The following is a 19,225-nucleotide window of genomic DNA, read 5'->3' as shown; positions in this document are numbered from 1 at the left end:
CGAGTGGGGGGGAAGAGAGAGGGCGAGTGGGGGGGGAAGAGAGAGGGCGAGTGGGGGGGGAAGAGAGAGAGGGCGAGTGGGGGGGGAAGAGAGAGGGCGAGTGGGGGGGAAGAGAGAGGGCGAGTGGGGGGGAAGAGAGAGGGCGAGTGGGGGGGGAAGAGAGAGGGCGAGTGGGGGGGAAGAGAGAGGGCGAGTGGGGGGGAAGAGAGAGGGCGAGTGGGGGGGAAGAGAGAGGGCGAGTGGGGGGGGAAGAGAGAGGGCGAGGAGTGGGGGGGAAGAGAGAGGGCGAGTGGGGGGGAAGAGAGAGGGCGAGTGGGGGGGAAGAGAGAGGGCGAGTGGGGGGGAAGAGAGAGGGCGAGTGGGGGGGAAGAGAGAGGGCGAGTGGGGGGGGAGAGAGAGAGGGCGAGTGGGGGGGAAGAGAGAGGGCGAGTGGGGGGGAAGAGAGAGGGCGAGTGGGGGGGAAGAGAGAGGGCGAGTGGGGGGGAAGAGAGAGGGCGAGTGGGGGGGAGAGAGAGAGGGGGGAAGAGAGAGGGCGAGTGGGGGGGAAGAGAGAGGGCGAGTGGGGGGGGAAGAGAGAGGGCGAGTGGGGGGAAGAGAGAGAGGCGAGTGGGGGGGAAGAGAGAGGGCGAGTGTGGGGGGAAGAGAGAGGGCGAGTGGGGGGGAAGAGAGAGGGCGAGGGGGGAAGAGAGAGGGCGAGTGGGGGGGAAGAGAGAGGGCGAGTGGGGGGAAGAGAGAGGGCGAGTGGGGGGGGAAGAGAGAGGGCGAGTGGGGGGGAAGAGAGAGGGCGAGTGGGGGGGAAGAGAGAGGGCGAGTGGGGGGGGAAGAGAGAGGGCGAGTGGGGGGGAAGAGAGAGGGCGAGTGGGGGGGAAGAGAGAGGGGCGAGTGGGGGGAAGAGAGAGGGCGAGTGGGGGGGAAGAGAGAGGGCGACTGGGGGGGAAGAGAGAGGGCGACTGGGGGGGAAGAGAGAGGGCGACTGGGGGGGAAGAGAGAGAGCGACTGGGGGGGAAGAGAGAGGGCGACTGGGGGGGAAGAGAGAGGCGACTGGGGGAGAGAGAGAGCGACTGGGGGGGAAGAGAGAGAGCGACTGGGGGGAAGAGAGAGAGCGACTGGGGGGGAAGAGAGAGAGCGACTGGGGGGGAAGAGAGAGCGACGGGGGGGAAGAGAGAGGGCGACTGGGGGGGAAGAGAGAGAGCGACTGGGGGGGAAGAGAGAGAGCGACTGGGGGGGGAAGAGAGAGAGCGACTGGGGGGGAAGAGAGAGAGCGACTGGGGGGGAAGAGAGAGAGCGACTGGGGGGGAAGAGAGAGAGCGACTGGGGGGGAAGAGAGAGAGCGACTGGGGGGGAAGAGAGAGAGCGACTGGGGGGGAAGAGAGAGAGCGACTGGGGGGGAAGAGAGAGAGCGACTGGGGGGGGAAGAGAGAGAGCGACTGGGGGGGAAGAGAGCGAGCGACTGGGGGGGGAAGAGAGAGAGCGACTGGGGGGGAAGAGAGAGAGCGACTGGGGGGGAAGAGAGAGAGCGACTGGGGGGGAAGAGAGAGAGCGACTGGGGGGGAAGAGAGAGAGCGACTGGGGGGGAAGAGAGAGAGCGACTGGGGGGGAAGAGAGAGAGCGACTGGGGGGGAGAGGAGAGCGACTGGGGGGGAGAGAGAGCGACTGGGGGGGAAGAGAGAGAGCGACTGGGGGGGAAGAGAGAGAGGCGACTGGGGGGGAAGAGAGAGAGCGACTGGGGGGGAAGAGAGAGAGCGACTGGGGGGGAAGAGAGAGAGCGACTGGGGGGGAAGAGAGAGAGCGACTGGGGGGGAAGAGAGAGAGCGACTGGGGGGGAAGAGAGAGAGCGACTGGGGGGGAAGAGAGAGAGCGACTGGGGGGGAAGAGAGAGAGCGACTGGGGGGGAAGAGAGAGAGCGACTGGGGGGGAAGAGAGAGAGCGACTGGGGGGGAAGAGAGAGAGCGACTGGGGGGGAAGAGAGAGAGCGACTGGGGGGGAAGAGAGAGAGCGACTGGGGGGGAAGAGAGAGAGCGACTGGGGGGGAAGAGAGAGAGCGACTGGGGGGAAGAGAGAGAGCGACTGGGGGGGAAGAGAGAGAGCGACTGGGGGGGAAGAGAGAGAGCGACTGGGGGGAAGAGAGAGAGCGACTGGGGGGGAAGAGAGAGAGCGACTGGGGGGGAAGAGAGAGAGCGACTGGGGGGGAAGAGAGAGAGCGACTGGGGGGGAAGAGAGAGAGCGACTGGGGGGGAAGAGAGAGAGCGACTGGGGGGGAAGAGAGAGAAGCGACTGGGGGGGAAGAGAGAGAGCGACTGGGGGGGAAGAGAGAGAGCGACTGGGGGGGAAGAGAGAGAGCGACTGGGGGGGAAGAGAGAGAGCGACTGGGGGGGAAGAGAGAGAGCGACTGGGGGGGAAGAGAGAGAGCGACTGGGGGGGAAGAGAGAGAGCGACTGGGGGGGAAGAGAGAGAGCGACTGGGGGGGAAGAGAGAGAGCGACTGGGGGGGAAGAGAGAGAGCGACTGGGGGGGAAGAGAGAGAGCGACTGGGGGGGAAGAGAGAGAGCGACTGGGGGGAAGAGAGAGAGCGACTGGGGGGGAAGAGAGAGAGCGACTGGGGGGGGAAGAGAGAGAGCGACTGGGGGGAAGAGAGAGAGCGACTGGGGGGGAAGAGAGAGAGCGACTGGGGGGGAAGAGAGAGAGCGACTGGGGAGGAAGAGAGAGAGCGACTGGGGGGGGAAGAGAGAGAGCGACTGGGGGGGAAGAGAGAGAGCGACTGGGGGGGAAGAGAGAGAGCGACTGGGGGGGAAGAGAGAGAGCGACTGGGGGGGAAGAGAGAGAGCGACTGGGGGGGAAGAGAGAGAGCGACTGGGGGGGAAGAGAGAGAGCGACTGGGGGGGAAGAGAGAGAGCGACTGGGGGGGAAGAGAGAGAGCGACTGGGGGGGAAGAGAGAGAGCGACTGGGGGGGAAGAGAGAGAGCGACTGGGGGGGAAGAGAGAGAGCGACTGGGGGGGAAGAGAGAGAGCGACTGGGGGGGAAGAGAGAGAGCGACTGGGGGGGAAGAGAGAGAGCGACTGGGGGGGAAGAGAGAGAGCGACTGGGGGGGAAGAGAGAGAGCGACTGGGGGGGAAGAGAGAGAGCGACTGGGGGGGAAGAGAGAGAGCGACTGGGGGGGAAGAGAGAGAGCGACTGGGGGGGAAGAGAGAGAGCGACTGGGGGGAAGAGAGAGAGCGACTGGGGGGGAAGAGAGAGAGCGACTGGGGGGGAAGAGAGAGAGCGACTGGGGGGGAAGAGAGAGAGCGACGGGGGGAAGAGAGAGAGCGACTGGGGGGGAAGAGAGAGAGCGACTGGGGGGGAAGAGAGAGAGCGACTGGGGGGAAGAGAGAGAGCGACTGGGGGGAAGAGAGAGAGCGACTGGGGGGGAAGAGAGAGAGCGACTGGGGGGGAAGAGATGAGAGAGCGACTGGGGGGGAAGAGAGAGAGCGACTGGGGGGGAAGAGAGAGAGCGACTGGGGGGAAGAGAGAGAGCGACTGGGGGGGAAGAGAGAGAGCGACTGGGGGGGAAGAGAGAGAGCGACTGGGGGGGAAGAGAGAGAGCGACTGGGGGGGAAGAGAGAGAGCGACTGGGGGGAAGAGAGAGAGCGACTGGGGGGGAAGAGAGAGAGCGACTGGGGGGGAAGAGAGAGAGCGACTGGGGGGAAGAGAGAGAGCGACTGGGAGGGAAGAGAGAGAGAGCGACTGGGGGGGAAGAGAGAGAGCGACTGGGGGGGAAGAGAGAGAGCGACTGGGGGGGAAGAGAGAGAGCGACTGGGGGGGAAGAGAGAGAGCGACTGGGGGGGAAGAGAGAGAGCGACTGGGGGGGGAAGAGAGAGAGCGACTGGGGGGGAAGAGAGAGAGCGACTGGGGGGGAAGAGAGAGAGCGACTGGGGGGAAGAGAGAGAGCGACTGGGGGGAAGAGAGAGAGCGACTGGGGGGGAAGAGAGAGAGCGACTGGGGGGGAAGAGAGAGAGCGACTGGGGGGGAAGAGAGAGAGCGACTGGGGGGGAAGAGAGAGAGCGACTGGGGGGAAGAGAGAGAGCGACTGGGGGGGAAGAGAGAGAGCGACTGGGGGGGAAGAGAGAGAGCGACTGGGGGGGAAGAGAGAGAGCGACTGGGGGGGGAAGAGAGAGAGCGACTGGGGGGGAAGAGAGAGAGCGACTGGGGGGGAAGAGAGAGAGCGACTGGGGGGGAAGAGAGAGAGCGACTGGGGGGGAAGAGAGAGAGCGACTGGGGGGGAAGAGAGAGAGCGACTGGGGGGGAAGAGAGAGAGCGACTGGGGGGGAAGAGAGAGAGCGACTGGGGGGGAAGAGAGAGCGACTGGGGGGGAAGAGAGAGAGCGACTGGGGGGAAGAGAGAGAGCGACTGGGGGGGAAGAGAGAGAGCGACTGGGGGGGAAGAGAGAGAGCGACTGGGGAGGAAGAGAGAGAGCGACTGGGGGGAAGAGAGAGAGCGACTGGGGGGGAAGAGAGAGAGCGACTGGGGGGGAAGAGAGAGAGCGACTGGGGGGAAGAGAGAGAGCGACTGGGGGGGAAGAGAGAGAGCGACTGGGGGGGAAGAGAGATAGCGACTGGGGGGGGAAGAGAGAGAGCGACTGGGGGGGGAAGAGAGAGAGCGACTGGGGGGGAAGAGAGAGAGCGACTGGGGGGGAAGAGAGAGAGCGACTGGGGGGAAGAGAGAGAGCGACTGGGGGGGAAGAGAGAGAGCGACTGGGGGGAAGAGAGAGAGCGACTGGGGGGGAAGAGAGAGAGCGACTGGGGGGGAAGAGAGAGAGCGACTGGGGGGGAAGAGAGAGAGCGACTGGGGGGGAAGAGAGAGAGCGACTGGGGGGGAAGAGAGAGAGCGACTGGGGGGAAGAGAGAGAGCGACTGGGGGGGAAGAGAGAGAGCGACTGGGGGGGGAAGAGAGAGAGCGACTGGGGGGGAAGAGAGAGAGCGACTGGGGGGGAAGAGAGAGAGCGACTGGGGGGGGAAGAGAGAGAGCGACTGGGGGGGAAGAGAGAGAGCGACTGGGGGGGAAGAGAGAGAGCGACTGGGGGGGAAGAGAGAGAGCGACTGGGGGGGAAGAGAGAGAGCGACTGGGGGGGAAGAGAGAGAGCGACTGGGGGGGGAAGAGAGAGAGCGACTGGGGGGGAAGAGAGAGAGCGACTGGGGGGAAGAGAGAGAGCGACTGGGGAGGAAGAGAGAGAGCGACTGGGGGGGAAGAGAGAGAGCGACTGGGGGGGAAGAGAGAGAGCGACTGGGGGGGAAGAGAGAGAGCGACTGGGGGGGAAGAGAGAGAGCGACTGGGGGGGAAGAGAGAGAGCGACTGGGGGGGAAGAGAGAGAGCGACTGGGGGGGAAGAGAGATAGCGACTGGGGGGGAAGAGAGAGAGCGACTGGGGGGGAAGAGAGAGAGCGACTGGGGGGGAAGAGAGAGCGACTGGGGGGGAAGAGAGAGAGCGACTGGGGGGGAAGAGAGAGAGCGACTGGGGGGGAAGAGAGAGAGCGACTGGGGGGGAAGAGAGAGAGCGACTGGGGGGGAAGAGAGAGAGCGACTGGGGGGGAAGAGAGAGAGCGACTGGGGGGGAAGAGAGAGAGCGACTGGGGGGGAAGAGAGAGAGCGACTGGGGGGGAAGAGAGAGAGCGACTGGGGGGGAAGAGAGAGAGCGACTGGGGGGGAAGAGAGAGAGCGACTGGGGGGGAAGAGAGAGAGCGACTGGGGGGGAAGAGAGAGAGCGACTGGGGGGGAAGAGAGAGAGCGACTGGGGGGGAAGAGAGAGAGCGACTGGGGGGGAAGAGAGAGAGCGACTGGGGGGGAAGAGAGAGAGCGACTGGGGGGGAAGAGAGAGAGCGACTGGGGGGGAAGAGAGAGAGCGACTGGGGGGGAAGAGAGAGAGCGACTGGGGGGGAAGAGAGAGAGCGACTGGGGGGGAAGAGAGAGAGCGACTGGGGGGGAAGAGAGAGAGCGACTGGGGGGGAAGAGAGAGAGCGACTGGGGGGGAAGAGAGAGAGCGACTGGGGGGGAAGAGAGAGAGCGACTGGGGGGGAAGAGAGAGAGCGACTGGGGGGGGAAGAGAGAGAGCGACTGGGGGGGGAAGAGAGAGAGCGACTGGGGGGGAAGAGAGAGAGCGACTCGGGGGGAAGAGAGCGACTGGGGGGGGAAGAGAGAGAGCGACTGGGGGGGGAAGAGAGAGAGAGAGAAAGAGGGGGGGAGGGGAGTGAGGGAGAGAGGGAGGAGGAGGGGGGGGGGGAGGGGGGCCTGAGATGGGCGATTGCGGCTGGCCGGGCCCGGTTGCCTTGGTAACCCTCCTCCCCTCTCCGCCTCCCGATCTCCGGGCCTGGGCCTGAGCGGCCGATTGCGGCTGGCGAGCCCGGTTGCCGGGGTAACCCTCTCCGCTCCCCCTCCCCTCCCGAGCCCCGGTTGCCTTGGTAACCCTCCTCCCCTCTCCGCCTCCCGATCTCCGGGCCTGAGCGGCTGATTGCGGCTGGCGAGCCTGGTTGCCGGGGTAACCCTCTCCACTCCCCCTCCCCTCCCGAGCCCTGCCCCCCCCCCCGAATGAACCGCCAGGAGCTTGCAGTGAGCCCAGCCAGCCTTTACCAAGATGGCTGGCTGCTGTTTCGGAATCGGGCCCAGCAGGGGGGGGGGGGGGTGGGGGGTGAGGGGTGGGAGGAGCTTGCCACAAAACAATTGCCTAGGGTCCAGCATGGCTGGCAACAGACACCCAGGCTTCGAGGCCTACCTGCAAAAACGGGGAAAGGTAGGAAAATTAATGAGATTAGATAAAAGATTTAGAAAGTAATTAACTTTTTTAAAAAACAATGTGTTTTAAAAGCAACTTTTGTTTTTAAAGACGCAGAAAGCGTGAAAAAGAAATGAAAAGTTTGGAATCAAGATGGCGGCAACTCACCTCGGTTCAGAACGATAAGGCCCGCCCACACAGGTCACCGAAGCGTAGGATTGGTCAATCGTCCCGTCACTCGACTCTAGGAGGGCTCGCCCGCAAGCGCCAGGAACCCGCCCCCGCCACGCAGCGATTGGTCGACCGTCGGGTCGGTCGACCGTACGATTGGTCGACCTCGACGTCACTCGATGCTAATAAGCGGATAATGAGCGGAATGTTGAACGTTTTTTGGATACCGCGGGCGCAATTTTTGTCTCGTCGAAACGTAAATACATTTATGACGGTTCTGGAATCGTAAGCTTTCTTTTGATGTAACACACGTGTAGGTACGCTCTATAACTTGAGTTTATTCAATAGACAGACAGACAGACGGAATGACAGACAGATCGACCGCTTTATATATATATATAAATAAAAATATAGATATAGATATAGATATTTTATTTATATATATATATTCTAAGAGATAGATTAAGGGCAAGAGGATAACCAGGGAAAGAGTAGGGCCCATTCGGGACTAAAGTGGCAATCTGTGTGTAGAGCCGGAAGATGTAGGTGAGGTTTTAAATGGAGATTTTGCATCTGTGTTCACTGTGGAGAAGGATGATGTAGGCATAGAAATCAGGCAGGAGGATTGTGATATACTTGAACAAATTAGTATTGAGAGGGAGGAGGTACTAGCAGTTTTAGCAGGCTTAAAAGTGGATAAATCCCCAGGCCCAGACGAGATGTATCCCAGGCTGCTGTGTGAGGCAAGGGAGGAGATTGCAGGGGCTCTGACACAAATTTTCAGAACCTCTCTGGCCACAGGGGAGGTGCCAGAGGACTGGAGAACAGCTAACGTAGTACCATTATTCAAGAAGGGTAGTAGTGATAAACCAGGGAATTGCAGGCTAGTGAGCCTAACTTCAGTGGTAGGAAAATTATTGGAAAAAATTGAGGGACAGAATTAGTCTCCACTTGGAGAGGCAAGGATTAATTAAGGATAGTCAGCATGGCTTTGACAGGGGGAGGTCATGTCTGACCAATCTGACTGAATTTTGAGAGGGGGTGACTAGGTGTGCAGATGAGGGTAGTGCAGTTGATGTGGTCTACATGGACTTCAGTAAGGCTTTTGACAAAGTCCCGCATGGGAGACTGGTCAAGAAGGTAAGAGCCCATGGGATCCAGGGCAATTTGGCACATTGGATCCAAAATTGTCTTTGTGCAGGAGGCAGAGGGTGATGGTCGAAGGTTGTTTTTGTGACTGGAAGCCTGTGTCCAGTGGTGTACCACAGGGATCGGTGCTGGGTCCTTTGCTGTTTGTAGTGTACATTAATGATTTAGATATGTATATAGGAGGTATGATCAGTAAGTTCACAGATGACACAAAAATTGGTGGAGTGGTAAATAGCAAGGAGGGAAGCCTCAGGCTACAGGACAATATAGATGGGTTGGTTAGATGGGCAGAACAGTGGCAAATGGAATTTAACCCTGAAAAGTGTGAGGTGATGCATTTTGGGAGGACTAATAAGGCAAGGGAATAAACAATGAATGGTAGGATCCTAGGAAGGACAGAGGATCAGAGGGACCTTGGTTTGCATGTACATAGATCCCTGAAGGCAGCAGGACAGGTAGATAAGGTGGTTAAAAAGGCATATGGGATACTTGGCTTCATTAGCCGAGGCATAGAATATAAGAGCAGGGAGGTTATGATGAAGCTGTACAAAATGCTAGTTAGGCCACAGCTGGAATACTGTGTGCAGTTCTGGTCGCCACACTATAGGAAGGATGTGATTGCATTGGAGAGGGTGCAGAGATTCACCAGGATGTTAACTGGGCTGGAGCACTTCAGCTATGGCGAGAGACTGGACAGGCTGGGGTTGTTTTCCTTAGAACAGAAAAGGCTGAGGGGGGACCTGATTGATGTGTACAAAATTATGAGGGGCATAGATAGGGTAGATAGCAAGGAACTTTTCCCCTTCGTAGAGGGGGCAATAACCAGGGGGCATAGTTTCAAGGTAAGGGGCAGGAGGTTTAGAGGGGATTTGAGGAAAAACTTTTTGACCCAGAGGGTGGTTGAGATCTGGAACTCACTGCCTGAAAGGGTGGTAGAGGCAGGAACCCTCAACATTCAAGAAGCATTTAGATGAGCACTGGAAACGCCATAGCATACAAGGCTACGGACCAAGTGCTGGAAAATGGGATTCGAATAGACAGGGCTGGATGGCCGGCGCGGACACGATGGGCCGAAGGGCCTCTTTCTGTGCTGTATAACTCTATGGGGGAGAAATTGGGTATAGCCCCGTTTGGGGCGCTAGAATTGGCGCCGCGCAAATTTTATCGCCAGGCGCAACTTAACGCCACCTCGAGCGATATTGGGTTGCTGCGCCCCTCAAGTTGATTGCGGCATAAAATCAGGCGCTGCACGGGACTCTTAAGGCGCTAACCCAGCGGTGCTACTCAATTTCTTGGCGGCCGGGCGCAGCGCAGGTGCTGCCAATAATCGATTACCCCGAGACATGCTGGCGCCGGCCAGCTCTTAAAGGGGCTGGTCAATTAGGATCAGCTGCCACACTCTGCGCCTTGTAGGCCTCAAAATCGGCGCAGTGCATTCTGTGGCGTTCCAAACTTTCAACAGATGGAGAGGGTGAGGCAGAGAGCGGAGCGCTTTACCGATGGGGCATTGGATGCTTTGGTTGGCGAAGTGGAGCACCGGCGAGCTGTGCTGTACCCCGGCAATGGCAGGAGGCCTCATCAGAGCGAGTACCGCAGAGCTTGGAGAGAAGTTTGTCAAAGAGTCGCCTCCAGCAGCATCGTGCCCAGGACTCTTGTGCAATGCAGGAAGAAGTTCAACGACCTCACTCGGGTCGTTAGGGTGAGTGCCTTTTTCGCAATCATCTTCATCACTCCATCTGCACCTGACATTATGGCCAGAGGGTGCGCGAAGCCCCAATGGCCATCTGTCAGCCAGCACACATGGCCCTTTCTGGAAACACACACGCACATTCAGCTCAGGGCATAATGTAAGGGCTATTCTACCATGGGGGACATGTGATGTCAGCTCAGGGCATAATGTAAGGGCTATTCTACCATGGGGGGCATGTGATGTCAGCTCAGGGCATAATGTATCATCACTTCCCGTCCATTCTCCTGCAGGCCAAGCTGGCCAGGAACCGGAGGGAGCAGCTTCATACCGGAGGAGGTCGGCCTCACCTGCAGACACTCACGGACCTGGAGGAACGAGTCCACCAGATTGTTGGAGGCCGGATGATTGGTCCTGTCACCACTGGAGCTGCCGACTCCATTGTGCACAGCGATGGTAAGGTCATCACCTTTTTGAACTCTCTCCTTCCACTTGTTCCCCCCACCAGCATGCTTTTTCACTCTGGGCCCAAGTCAGAGCATTGCAGCACTCATGCATCCCTTGCTGCCACCCTGTCCTTTTGCTAAAGCCACTCTTCAACCTCCCTGCTTTCAGATGCTGCATCACCAGCTCGGGAGCCGGTCCCTCAAGCTGCCACTGCCTCCGGAGGCGACGAGCAGGAGGAAGCCGGACCATCCGTACCACCCTCAGGCGAGTCAGCCCATCTGCAGACTGGGGATAGTACTTCCCTGGAGGGGAGCGGGGGGGCGGGGGGGGGCGGCGGGGTAAGGCTCTGAGGAGGAACCAGCTCCAGGACCTAGCGGGCTGCAGCAACGCAAGGGGGGTAGGGAAGCTCGGGGGCCGTCTCCCCGGAGGGCGAGTCAGGCCGCGAGTACTGCTGCACAGAGCGCAGAAGAGGTGCGTGCCCTCGCAGAAATGAGCGCCCAGGCTCGGCTCAGACACACTGAGCTCATGGCTGCAGTGGCAAGGATGCCCGAATCCATCGAGACACTGGCAAGGAGTGTCCAAAACTTCGGCGCAGCACAGGCAAGGAGTGCGCAGGACTTCGGGGCAGCACAGGCAAGGAGTGTCCAGGACATCACTGGAAAGGACTGTCCAGGGCTTCGGGACATCACTGGAAAGGACTGTCCAGGGCTTCACCAAGCACTGGCACCTGCCACGCAAGTGCTGAGTGCTGCCACGCAGTCACTCGCTGGTCTCATGCAGACGCAGATTGAGGCCACGCGACCACTGACTGCTGCCACCCTCGCTGGATCAGGCAGGATTACCCGGGGCCCTTGCAGCACCACAGCAGACCAGCAATCTGTGGACCAGCCGATTGGTGCGCATGCTGCGGTGCTGCCCCGTCAGAGTGCCAGTGTGTCGGCCGACCACAGAGCAGGTGCCCGCTCTCAGGATGACAGCATTCCTCATGCCATCACTGGCACATCTCCACTGCAGCTGCCACCACCTGCAGGACAGGCTGCTTCCACCCATGCACAGTTGGAGCAGTCAACATCCGGGCCCTCCAAGCCCAGAGGTCGTCCAGGCCATCCCTCAGGGGCATGTGCACTTTCGGACAGTCAGCAGGCTTCCCCCAGCCTTGATGCAGCCACTGGGGTCCGATTACAGAGGAGTTGCAGGGAGGGAAGGGGCCGATCTCGCAAGAGAAGTAGATCACCATCAAGGGGGAAAGAGTAGAAGGTGCAGCTGAGACGTCTTATTTGTAGAAATCAAGGCCGTGGATGCTGGTCTGAATGTTTTGGACAGTCTCCCGGGTGTGCGAGTCACATGTGTTAGTTTTGCTTTCTGTTGCCATTGCTTTGTCATGTTGGAAGGAAGCACATTTTGCAAAATAAACAAATGTTTTTATTTACATTGGCCATGTCTGGTATTTACATTCATATTGCCCTTCATAGGCTTTGGGTTATCAGAACGGTTCCATTCCTGCTGTTCGAATGGCACCAAGCATTCTGTGAGAGGGGCCTAGAAGCAACTTCTGATCAGCCTATGATGGACGGCCCTTCCATGTTGTTGTTGTTGTTGTTGCTGCTGCTGCTGGGGTGCGTAGGATAGCGAGGTTATGCAGCATGCAACATACAACCACGAAGTGGGAGACTCGCTCAGGTGAGTACTGCAGGGTGCCTCCGGAATGGTCCAGACAGCGGGACCGCTGCTTCAGCACGCCGATTGTGTGCTCCACAATGTTCCTCGCTGCCTGATGGCTCACATTGTAGCGCTCTTCAGCAGGAGTGCTGGGCGAACGGAGTGGGGTCATCAGCCATGGACACAGAGGATAGCCCTCGTCACCGAGAAGCCAACCTCCTGGGGCCTCGAAAAGGTCTGCAACTGAAGTCTGGCGCAGGATGAAGGCGTCGTGGCTGCTACCTGGGAACTGCGCATTGACTGCGAGGATCAGCTGTCGGTGGTCACAGACCAGCTGCACATTCAAGGAACGGAACCCCTTGCGGTTGCGGAACTCCTCCGGATTCAATACAGGCGCCCGCAAAGCCACGTGCGTGCAGTCAATGGCGCCCTGCACCATGGGGAAGTCCGCTATTGCTGCGAAGCCTTCTGCGCGCTCCCGCTGCTTGTCCAGTGTCATAGGGAAGGAGATGTACTGCCGCCTCCTTTTAAACAGGGCATCAGTTACTTGACAGATGCAGCAATGCACCGCAAACTGCGATATGTTGGCTATGTCCCCAGTTGCAGCCTGAAAGGAGCCGCTCGTGTAAAAGTTCAGGGCAACAGTCATCTTGACAGCCACCGACAGAGAGGTCCTGCACCTTATCTGAGGCTGCAGATCTGGCTGAAGCAGGTGGCACAGCTCAGTCACCACCTCCTTTCTGAAGCGCAGCCTTCTGAGACACTGCTCCTCTGACATGTTCAAGTAAGAGAACTGCTGTCGGAAAACCCTGGCAGCATAAGGTCTGATGTGGCGACGTCTGTTGGCCCTCCTCCATCTGGCCATGCCTGCCCCTCTCTCCCTGCGTCTCTGTGCCCTTTCCAGATGGTTCAGCAGCAGGACGTTCCCCTCCAATGCAGCCCCCATAATAATAGCGCACAAGAAAGTTTTCCCATTGTAAATGCTCACCAGCAGCAAGGTGATGGTCAGAAGGCTGAAGTTCCTCTGCCAGCGCTGGCTCACTGGTGAAATGGCTCTCAGAGTGCAGCTCAGCAACTCTGTGAAACTCTCGAAGAAGTTGTGCTCCCAAAATGGCTGCCGCTTTTATACCAGTGCAGTCCCCTTTAAAGAACGCCCGCCCCGCCCGAGAGCAACTGGGGAACGTTCCATGTAAGCTGTCCTTATTAGCGCCAGGCGGAACGGAGGGAGGCGCCACTGAATTTCCGGTCCGGGGCGCCAAAAAGGCGTTGCACACTGAAATTATGTCATGATCTGCCTGCGCCCGTGAGCGGGCGCTAAGATTTAGCGCCGGCGCTAAAAGTCCACTCAATATGGGAAGAGGCGCAGGGTTCGCTGCGCCCAGGCGCTAGTTGGTTAGTGCCCCACTTCTCGGCCTCTTTAGGTGCTAATCGCTGGCGCTACCAACTGAATTTCTCCCCCATGACTCGATTTGTCTTATTGATGTGGGCTGAAAACTATGGAAATATTGTCTTTATTTAAATAGTGATCACATTGCAATGGTCCAGTGACTATATAACATTTTCCCTGCTTTATAAGAGAGAAAAACATAAAAGACTATTTTAAACCCAAAAGTTGATCAACATAAATGCGATAACAAAATACTGCGGATGCTGGAAATCCGAAATAACAACAGAAAATGCTGGAAAAACTCAGCAGGCCAGGCAACATCCGTGGAGAGAGAGAAATAGAGTCAATGTTTCGGGTCGAAACCCTTCTACAGAACTGAGAGAAAAGGCAGGAAATGAAACAAAAGGCAGTTTGGGGCTGGGAAATGGGGGAGGGGATGAAAGAAGAGACATTAAGAGATATTCAAGGTGAGACGAGATAGTAATAGGACAGGTAAAGAGACAGACAATGGCTCTAGATGAAGTGTGAAATGCGCTGGCAGAGTGAGAGACAGCTGCCATGTGGGGGAGAGAGAAAAAGGAAACGTCACAAACCAAAAGTGTGGATAAAAAATATACCAAACGCAGATTGGGTGACCGCTTTGCGGAACACCTCTGTTCAGTCCGTAAGGGTAACCCCGAGCTTCCGGTCACCTGTCATTTCAATTCACCGCTCCATTCCCAATCAGACCTCACCGTCTGCGGCCTCTTGCATTGTTCCACGGAAGCTCACCGTAAACTCGAGGAACAGCACCTCATCTTCCGATTAGGCACTTTGCAGCCTTCCGGACTCAATATCGAGTTCAACAACTTCAGATCATAACCTCGGCCCCTATTACATTTTTTATCCACACTTTTGGTTTGTGACGTTTCCTTTTCTCTCTCTCCCCCACATGGCAGCTGTCTCTCACTCTGCCAGCGCATTTCACACTTCATCTAGAGCCATTGTCTGTTTCTTTACCTGTCCTATTACTATCTCGTCTCACCTTGAATATCTCTTAATGTCTCCTCTTTCATCCACTCCCCCATTTCCCAGCCCCCAAACTGCCTTTTGTTTCATTTCCTGCCTTTTCTCTCAGTTCTGTAGAAGGGTTTTGACCCGAAACATTGACTCTATTTCTCTCTCTCCACGGATGTTGCCTGGCCTGCTGAGTTTTTCCAGCATTTTCTGTTGTTATTTTACATAAATACAGTACTCCGTGCACCTCAATGAAATATGTTTTCAATTCTGACTTGTGAAGTGAACTGTTGTTCTGAGTTACACAGTCAGCCTCCCAAACAAAAAATGATCTGTTTTACAGGAACAGAGTTTTATCAGAATGTAGAATTCTATATTTTAATAGAATACCATCCATATGGGTAATACAGTCGTCGTCGTACGTGTCTTCATACTGTTCCCTTTGGGGAACTGTATGAAGTGGTGGAAGGATTTCTGGCCGCGATTAACGCTCCTTCCGTGACAGTAACCATCTTCGTACCAGCCATTAGGGTAGTTAGTCCTATGGCAGGAGGGTTTTACAGGCTCTCACAACCCATACGAGGGGGGGAGGGGGCCACCCACACCCACAAGTATCCCGCTGGATGTCAACCCAGAATTTAGAGCCGGAGCTCCGACTCCACTTGCCGAGACTGTCTGGAGCGGGGTTCGAAACCCTACGCCTTCTGGCCCAGCGGCGGGGATGCTACTGCTACGCTAAAGGCCCACTCCCGGTAATACAGTGACAGGATGATTCATGTGCTTGCTGGATCTAGTGATATTATAGATGGGGTCAGAACACAGGTGCGTGCTTGAAGTAACAACTACAGATGAAGGTCATAAATAAGAAAGTAAATATTTAACAATCACAATGTACTTGATGCTTTATTTTACCAGCCCTACCTTTCTCCAAGCAATGTTTGCTGTTGGAAATTATAACACAAAGGATGTCAAAGTTAGGTGTGAAATATTTAAAGAAAAACTGTTGCCTTTTCAGGTGTGCTCATTTTGTGGAAAATATCCAATGCAATGCAAACTACAGTAACTACAGTGTTGTTCTTGAAGAGGCTGTTATAAATGTTCTGTGCTAAATTTCAGGCTAATTAAAGGCGAGGGATGTTGGCACTGAGGAATGGAACATTATTCCATTTCAGGCACTCAGTGTCAACATCAATCACTTCTAAATGAGTTATAACACAGCTAAACGCAGAGTAAAGAATTTAGGCTCCGAAATTCCACCATGGAATAAAACACATGAACATCATCTGAAATTTCTCACTCTAATATTTTAGCAAAGGTAGTAACCCATTTATTTTAAATGTTAAACAATTGGATAATAGTATCTCATGTTGTAATTTCAGGGCTTTAGTGCATTGCAGTATGGAGTTAAAATTCTGTGACAAATGAGTTCCACTCTGCACCAAGTGTAATAAAATAAGGAACCTATTTACAAAGCACAGGAGTCATTTTCACCTTCACCATCTGGGCAGCAACCCGATAGAGCGGATGAAAATTAGGCGGATTCTACAATGGGCAGACGATCCACTCCACCAGGTTATCAGCAGGTGGTAAAAGTTGAAATTACCCTTGACATGATTACAATCCTGCTACACTTAGTTGATAGAGAAAATCATTCCCCTGTGGAGGTTCCACCGGGTGTCCCTTACCTTTGTATGTACATAACTTACCTGTTTGGGCTGTTGCCCCTTTAACACGCGACCTAACGTGCCGACGTCACGTCGCGCATCACGAGACGCATGCGTGACAGCCGCCGGCACAGCTCGGCCTACCGCGCGCGCGACTTCAGCCGCATCGGCCAGCTGTGGTTCCGGCGCCTCCCGCTCTCGCGACTTCGGCCGCATCAGCCAGCGACAGCGCCGGTTGCCTCTCGCGCTCGCGACTTCGGCCGCAACGGCCAGCCTCAGTGCCGGGTAGACGCGTCAACGTATCGGCGCGGGTCACGTGACCACCCCAAGCGCGGGCAAATGCGCTGACGTCACAACGCGGTCACGTGACACCCGAAGCGCGGGAAAACACAGCCGAGCGTGATGACGTCATCACGCTATCCACAGGACTGCGGACTCAGTGCTCCTGCATCCAGCCGCCTTACCTGCTGTATTTCGTCTGTTCTTGTAAATAAACAACTTCTAGATTGTTCTCCTGAAGTCGAACTCGATTATTTATTAGGCATTCGTCCAATACCTGCTGAGGTCAACCCGAATTCCCATACCCCAGTATTATCTATTTTTAGAGCTATATTTCTCATCCTGCTTTTTAAAATAAAGAGTTTGGAGTTTTGAACAACAAATTGGAAATTTGGAAAGAGATGGAATTCTGTTTACAATCTCACCTCCTTTTGGCAATTCTGAACTGCAGTCTTTATTCGCTGATCAATATCCTCCTCCAGCTCACTCAGTTGTTGTGTAGCCTCATCCTGTGTCCTGAAACAAACAAGTACCAATATAACAGAGGCCTGCACTCTGCAATCTGCTTCACCTCATTCATGCATGTCTACAGAGGTTACAATACTGTAGCAAATGGGAAGAACGCTCTTCTATTTATCTGCCCTACTATTTAGATTCTGATGCCCACAGTAGAACAGTTTTAATGACTAAAAGAGCAATTTGGTTGTGCTTTAACTTGTTAAGCTGATATCAAGGGTTATCTATTTAAAAAATATTGGCATTGATGACATTTCTCCATTACAAAAATAACAGAAAAAAATGGATGCTAATCCAAAGAAGGAGATATTAGGAGAGGTGACCAAAAGCCTGGTCAAAATGTGGGTTTTAAGGAGGGTCATAAAGGAGGAGGAGGTGGAGAGGCAGAGGGTGTTAGATGGCCGAAGACACAGCCGCCAATGGTGGGGCAACAGGAGCAGGGATGCACAAGTGACTAGAGTCGAAGGGATGCAGAGTTCTGGGCAGATGTAGGGCTGAAGGAAGTTAGAGATGAGGAGAGGGACGCCATGAAGGAATTTAAACATGAGGATGAGAATTTAAAATTGGAGGCACAGGGAGACTGGGAGTCACTGTAGGTCATCAAGAACATGAGTGTTGGTGAGCAGGACAGCGTAGGATCGGATATGGGCAGCAGATCCTATCCAACACTTTCAATGTGCTGAAGTGTGCTGTGTGTGGAGGGTGAGAGGTCAGCCAGGAAAGTATTGGGATAGTTGAGTCTAGAGGTAACAACAATGTGGATGAGGGTTTCAGCAGTAGATGGATCAAGGAAGGGGCAGAAGCGGGCAATGTTTTGGTGGTGGAAGTAGGCAGTCTTGCGATGAAGAGGATATGGGGGTCAGAAGCTGAGCTCAGGGTCAAATAGGACACGAGGGTTGCAAACGATTTGGTTCAACTCAAGCCTGTGGCCTAGGAGGGGAATGGAATCAATGGCAAAGATACTAAGTTTATGGCAGGAGCCAACGACTACGACTTTAGTCTTCCCAACGTTTTACTGGAGGAAATTGCAACTCATCCAAGACTGTATGTCGGACAAGTAGTCTGACAACAGAGGCAGCGGAGCGGTTGAGCGAAGTTTCAACACAAAGCTGGGTGGGCGTGTGTGATGTGAGGAGGGTGCCGAGAAACTCCAGTATGATTTGGACAGGTTGGGTGATTGGGCAGGAGCATGGCAGATGCAATATAACATGGATAAATGCGAGGTTATCCACTTTGGTGTCAAACAGAGGAAGGCAGATTATTATCTGAATGGCAACAGATTGGGAGAAGGGGAAGTGCAACGAGACCTGGGCGTCCTTGTGCACCAGTCGCTGAAGGTAAGCATGCAGGTGCAGCAGGCGGTTAAGGCGGCAAATGGTATGTTGGCCTTCGTAGCGAGAGGGTTTGAGTACAGGAACAAGGATGTCTTGCTGCAGTTGTACAGGCCTTGGTGAGACCACATCTTGAGTATTGTGTGCAGTTTTGGTCGCCTTATCTGAGGAAGGATGTTCTTGCCATGGAAGGAGTGCAGCAAAGATTCACCAGGCTGATACCTGGGATGGCAGGAATGACGTATGAGGAGAGATTGGGTCGATTGGGCTTGTACTCGCTGGAGTTTAGAAGAATGAGAGGGGATCTCATTGAAACTTATAAAATTCTAACAGGACTAGACAGGCTAGATGCTGGAAGGATGTTCCCGATGGTCAGGGAGTCCAGAACCAGGGGTCACAGTCTAAGGATAAGGGGTAGGCCATTTAGGACAGAGATGAGGAGGAATTTCTTCACCCAGAGAGTGGTGAACCTGTGGAATTCTCTACCAAAGAAGGCAGTAGAGGCCAATTCATTAAATATATTCAAGAAGGAGTTGGATATATTTCTTAAGGCTAAAGGGATTAAGGGATATGGAGAGAAAGCAGGAACAGGAAACTGAATTTGGATGATCAGCCATGATCTCATTGAATGGCAGAGCAGGCTCAAGGGGCCAAATGGCCTACTCCTGCTCCTATCTTCTATGTTTCTATGTTTTAAGTGTTGGAGAGGTAGAACTGGGTGTTGTCAACATACATGTGGAACTTTACGTCATGTCTATGGATGATATCACCATGGGGCAACATATGGATGAGGAAGAGGAATGGATGAGGAAGAGGAAGGGGTCAAGGATAGACCCTTGGAGGATTTCAGAGGTAATGGTGGAGCAGCTACAGCTGGAAATGCTCTGGCTATAGTCAGATAGGATGGAACCGAGCAAGAGCAGTCGCACTGAACTGGACAACGGAGGAGAGGCATTGGATGGTGTGGTCGACTGTGTCAAAGGCTGCAGAGATGTCGAGAAGGACAAGGAGGGAAAATGCACCATGGTCACAGTCACAGAAGGTATTATTTGTGATTTTGGTTCGGGCCGATTCAGTGCTGTGGCATGGTCGGAAACAGGCCACTTGTTAAGTCAAGCCTGGATGTTGTCCAAGTCCTTCTCCAGATTGGCATGGCCTGCTTCACTATCAGAGGAGTTGTGAATGGAACTGAACACTGTGG

At 55.4% G+C, this 19,225-nt stretch overlaps 1 protein-coding gene across 3 annotated transcripts in view; it reads right to left on the bottom strand.

The window, feature by feature from the left end:
• The window catches only part of rasef (RAS and EF-hand domain containing), a 96,462-nt gene that overhangs the window by 57,386 nt on the left and 19,851 nt on the right, over window positions 1-19,225 (bottom strand). For all 3 annotated transcript variants that reach the window (XM_085985513.1, XM_085985534.1, XM_085985524.1), the window contains exon 3: window positions 16,603-16,693. In XM_085985513.1, the coding sequence (XP_085841639.1) occupies window positions 16,603-16,693 (91 nt within the window). The remainder of the gene's footprint in view (window positions 1-16,602; window positions 16,694-19,225) is intronic.

The sequence above is a fragment of the Somniosus microcephalus genome, chromosome 1 (assembly GCF_052327205.1).
Source record: "Somniosus microcephalus isolate GS21.2 chromosome 1, FLI_Smic_1.0, whole genome shotgun sequence".
In the NCBI taxonomy this organism is placed as follows: Eukaryota; Metazoa; Chordata; class Chondrichthyes; order Squaliformes; family Somniosidae; genus Somniosus; species Somniosus microcephalus.
The sequence above is the reverse complement of the archived record's forward strand: the minus strand, read 5'-3'. Positions and strand labels throughout refer to the sequence as shown.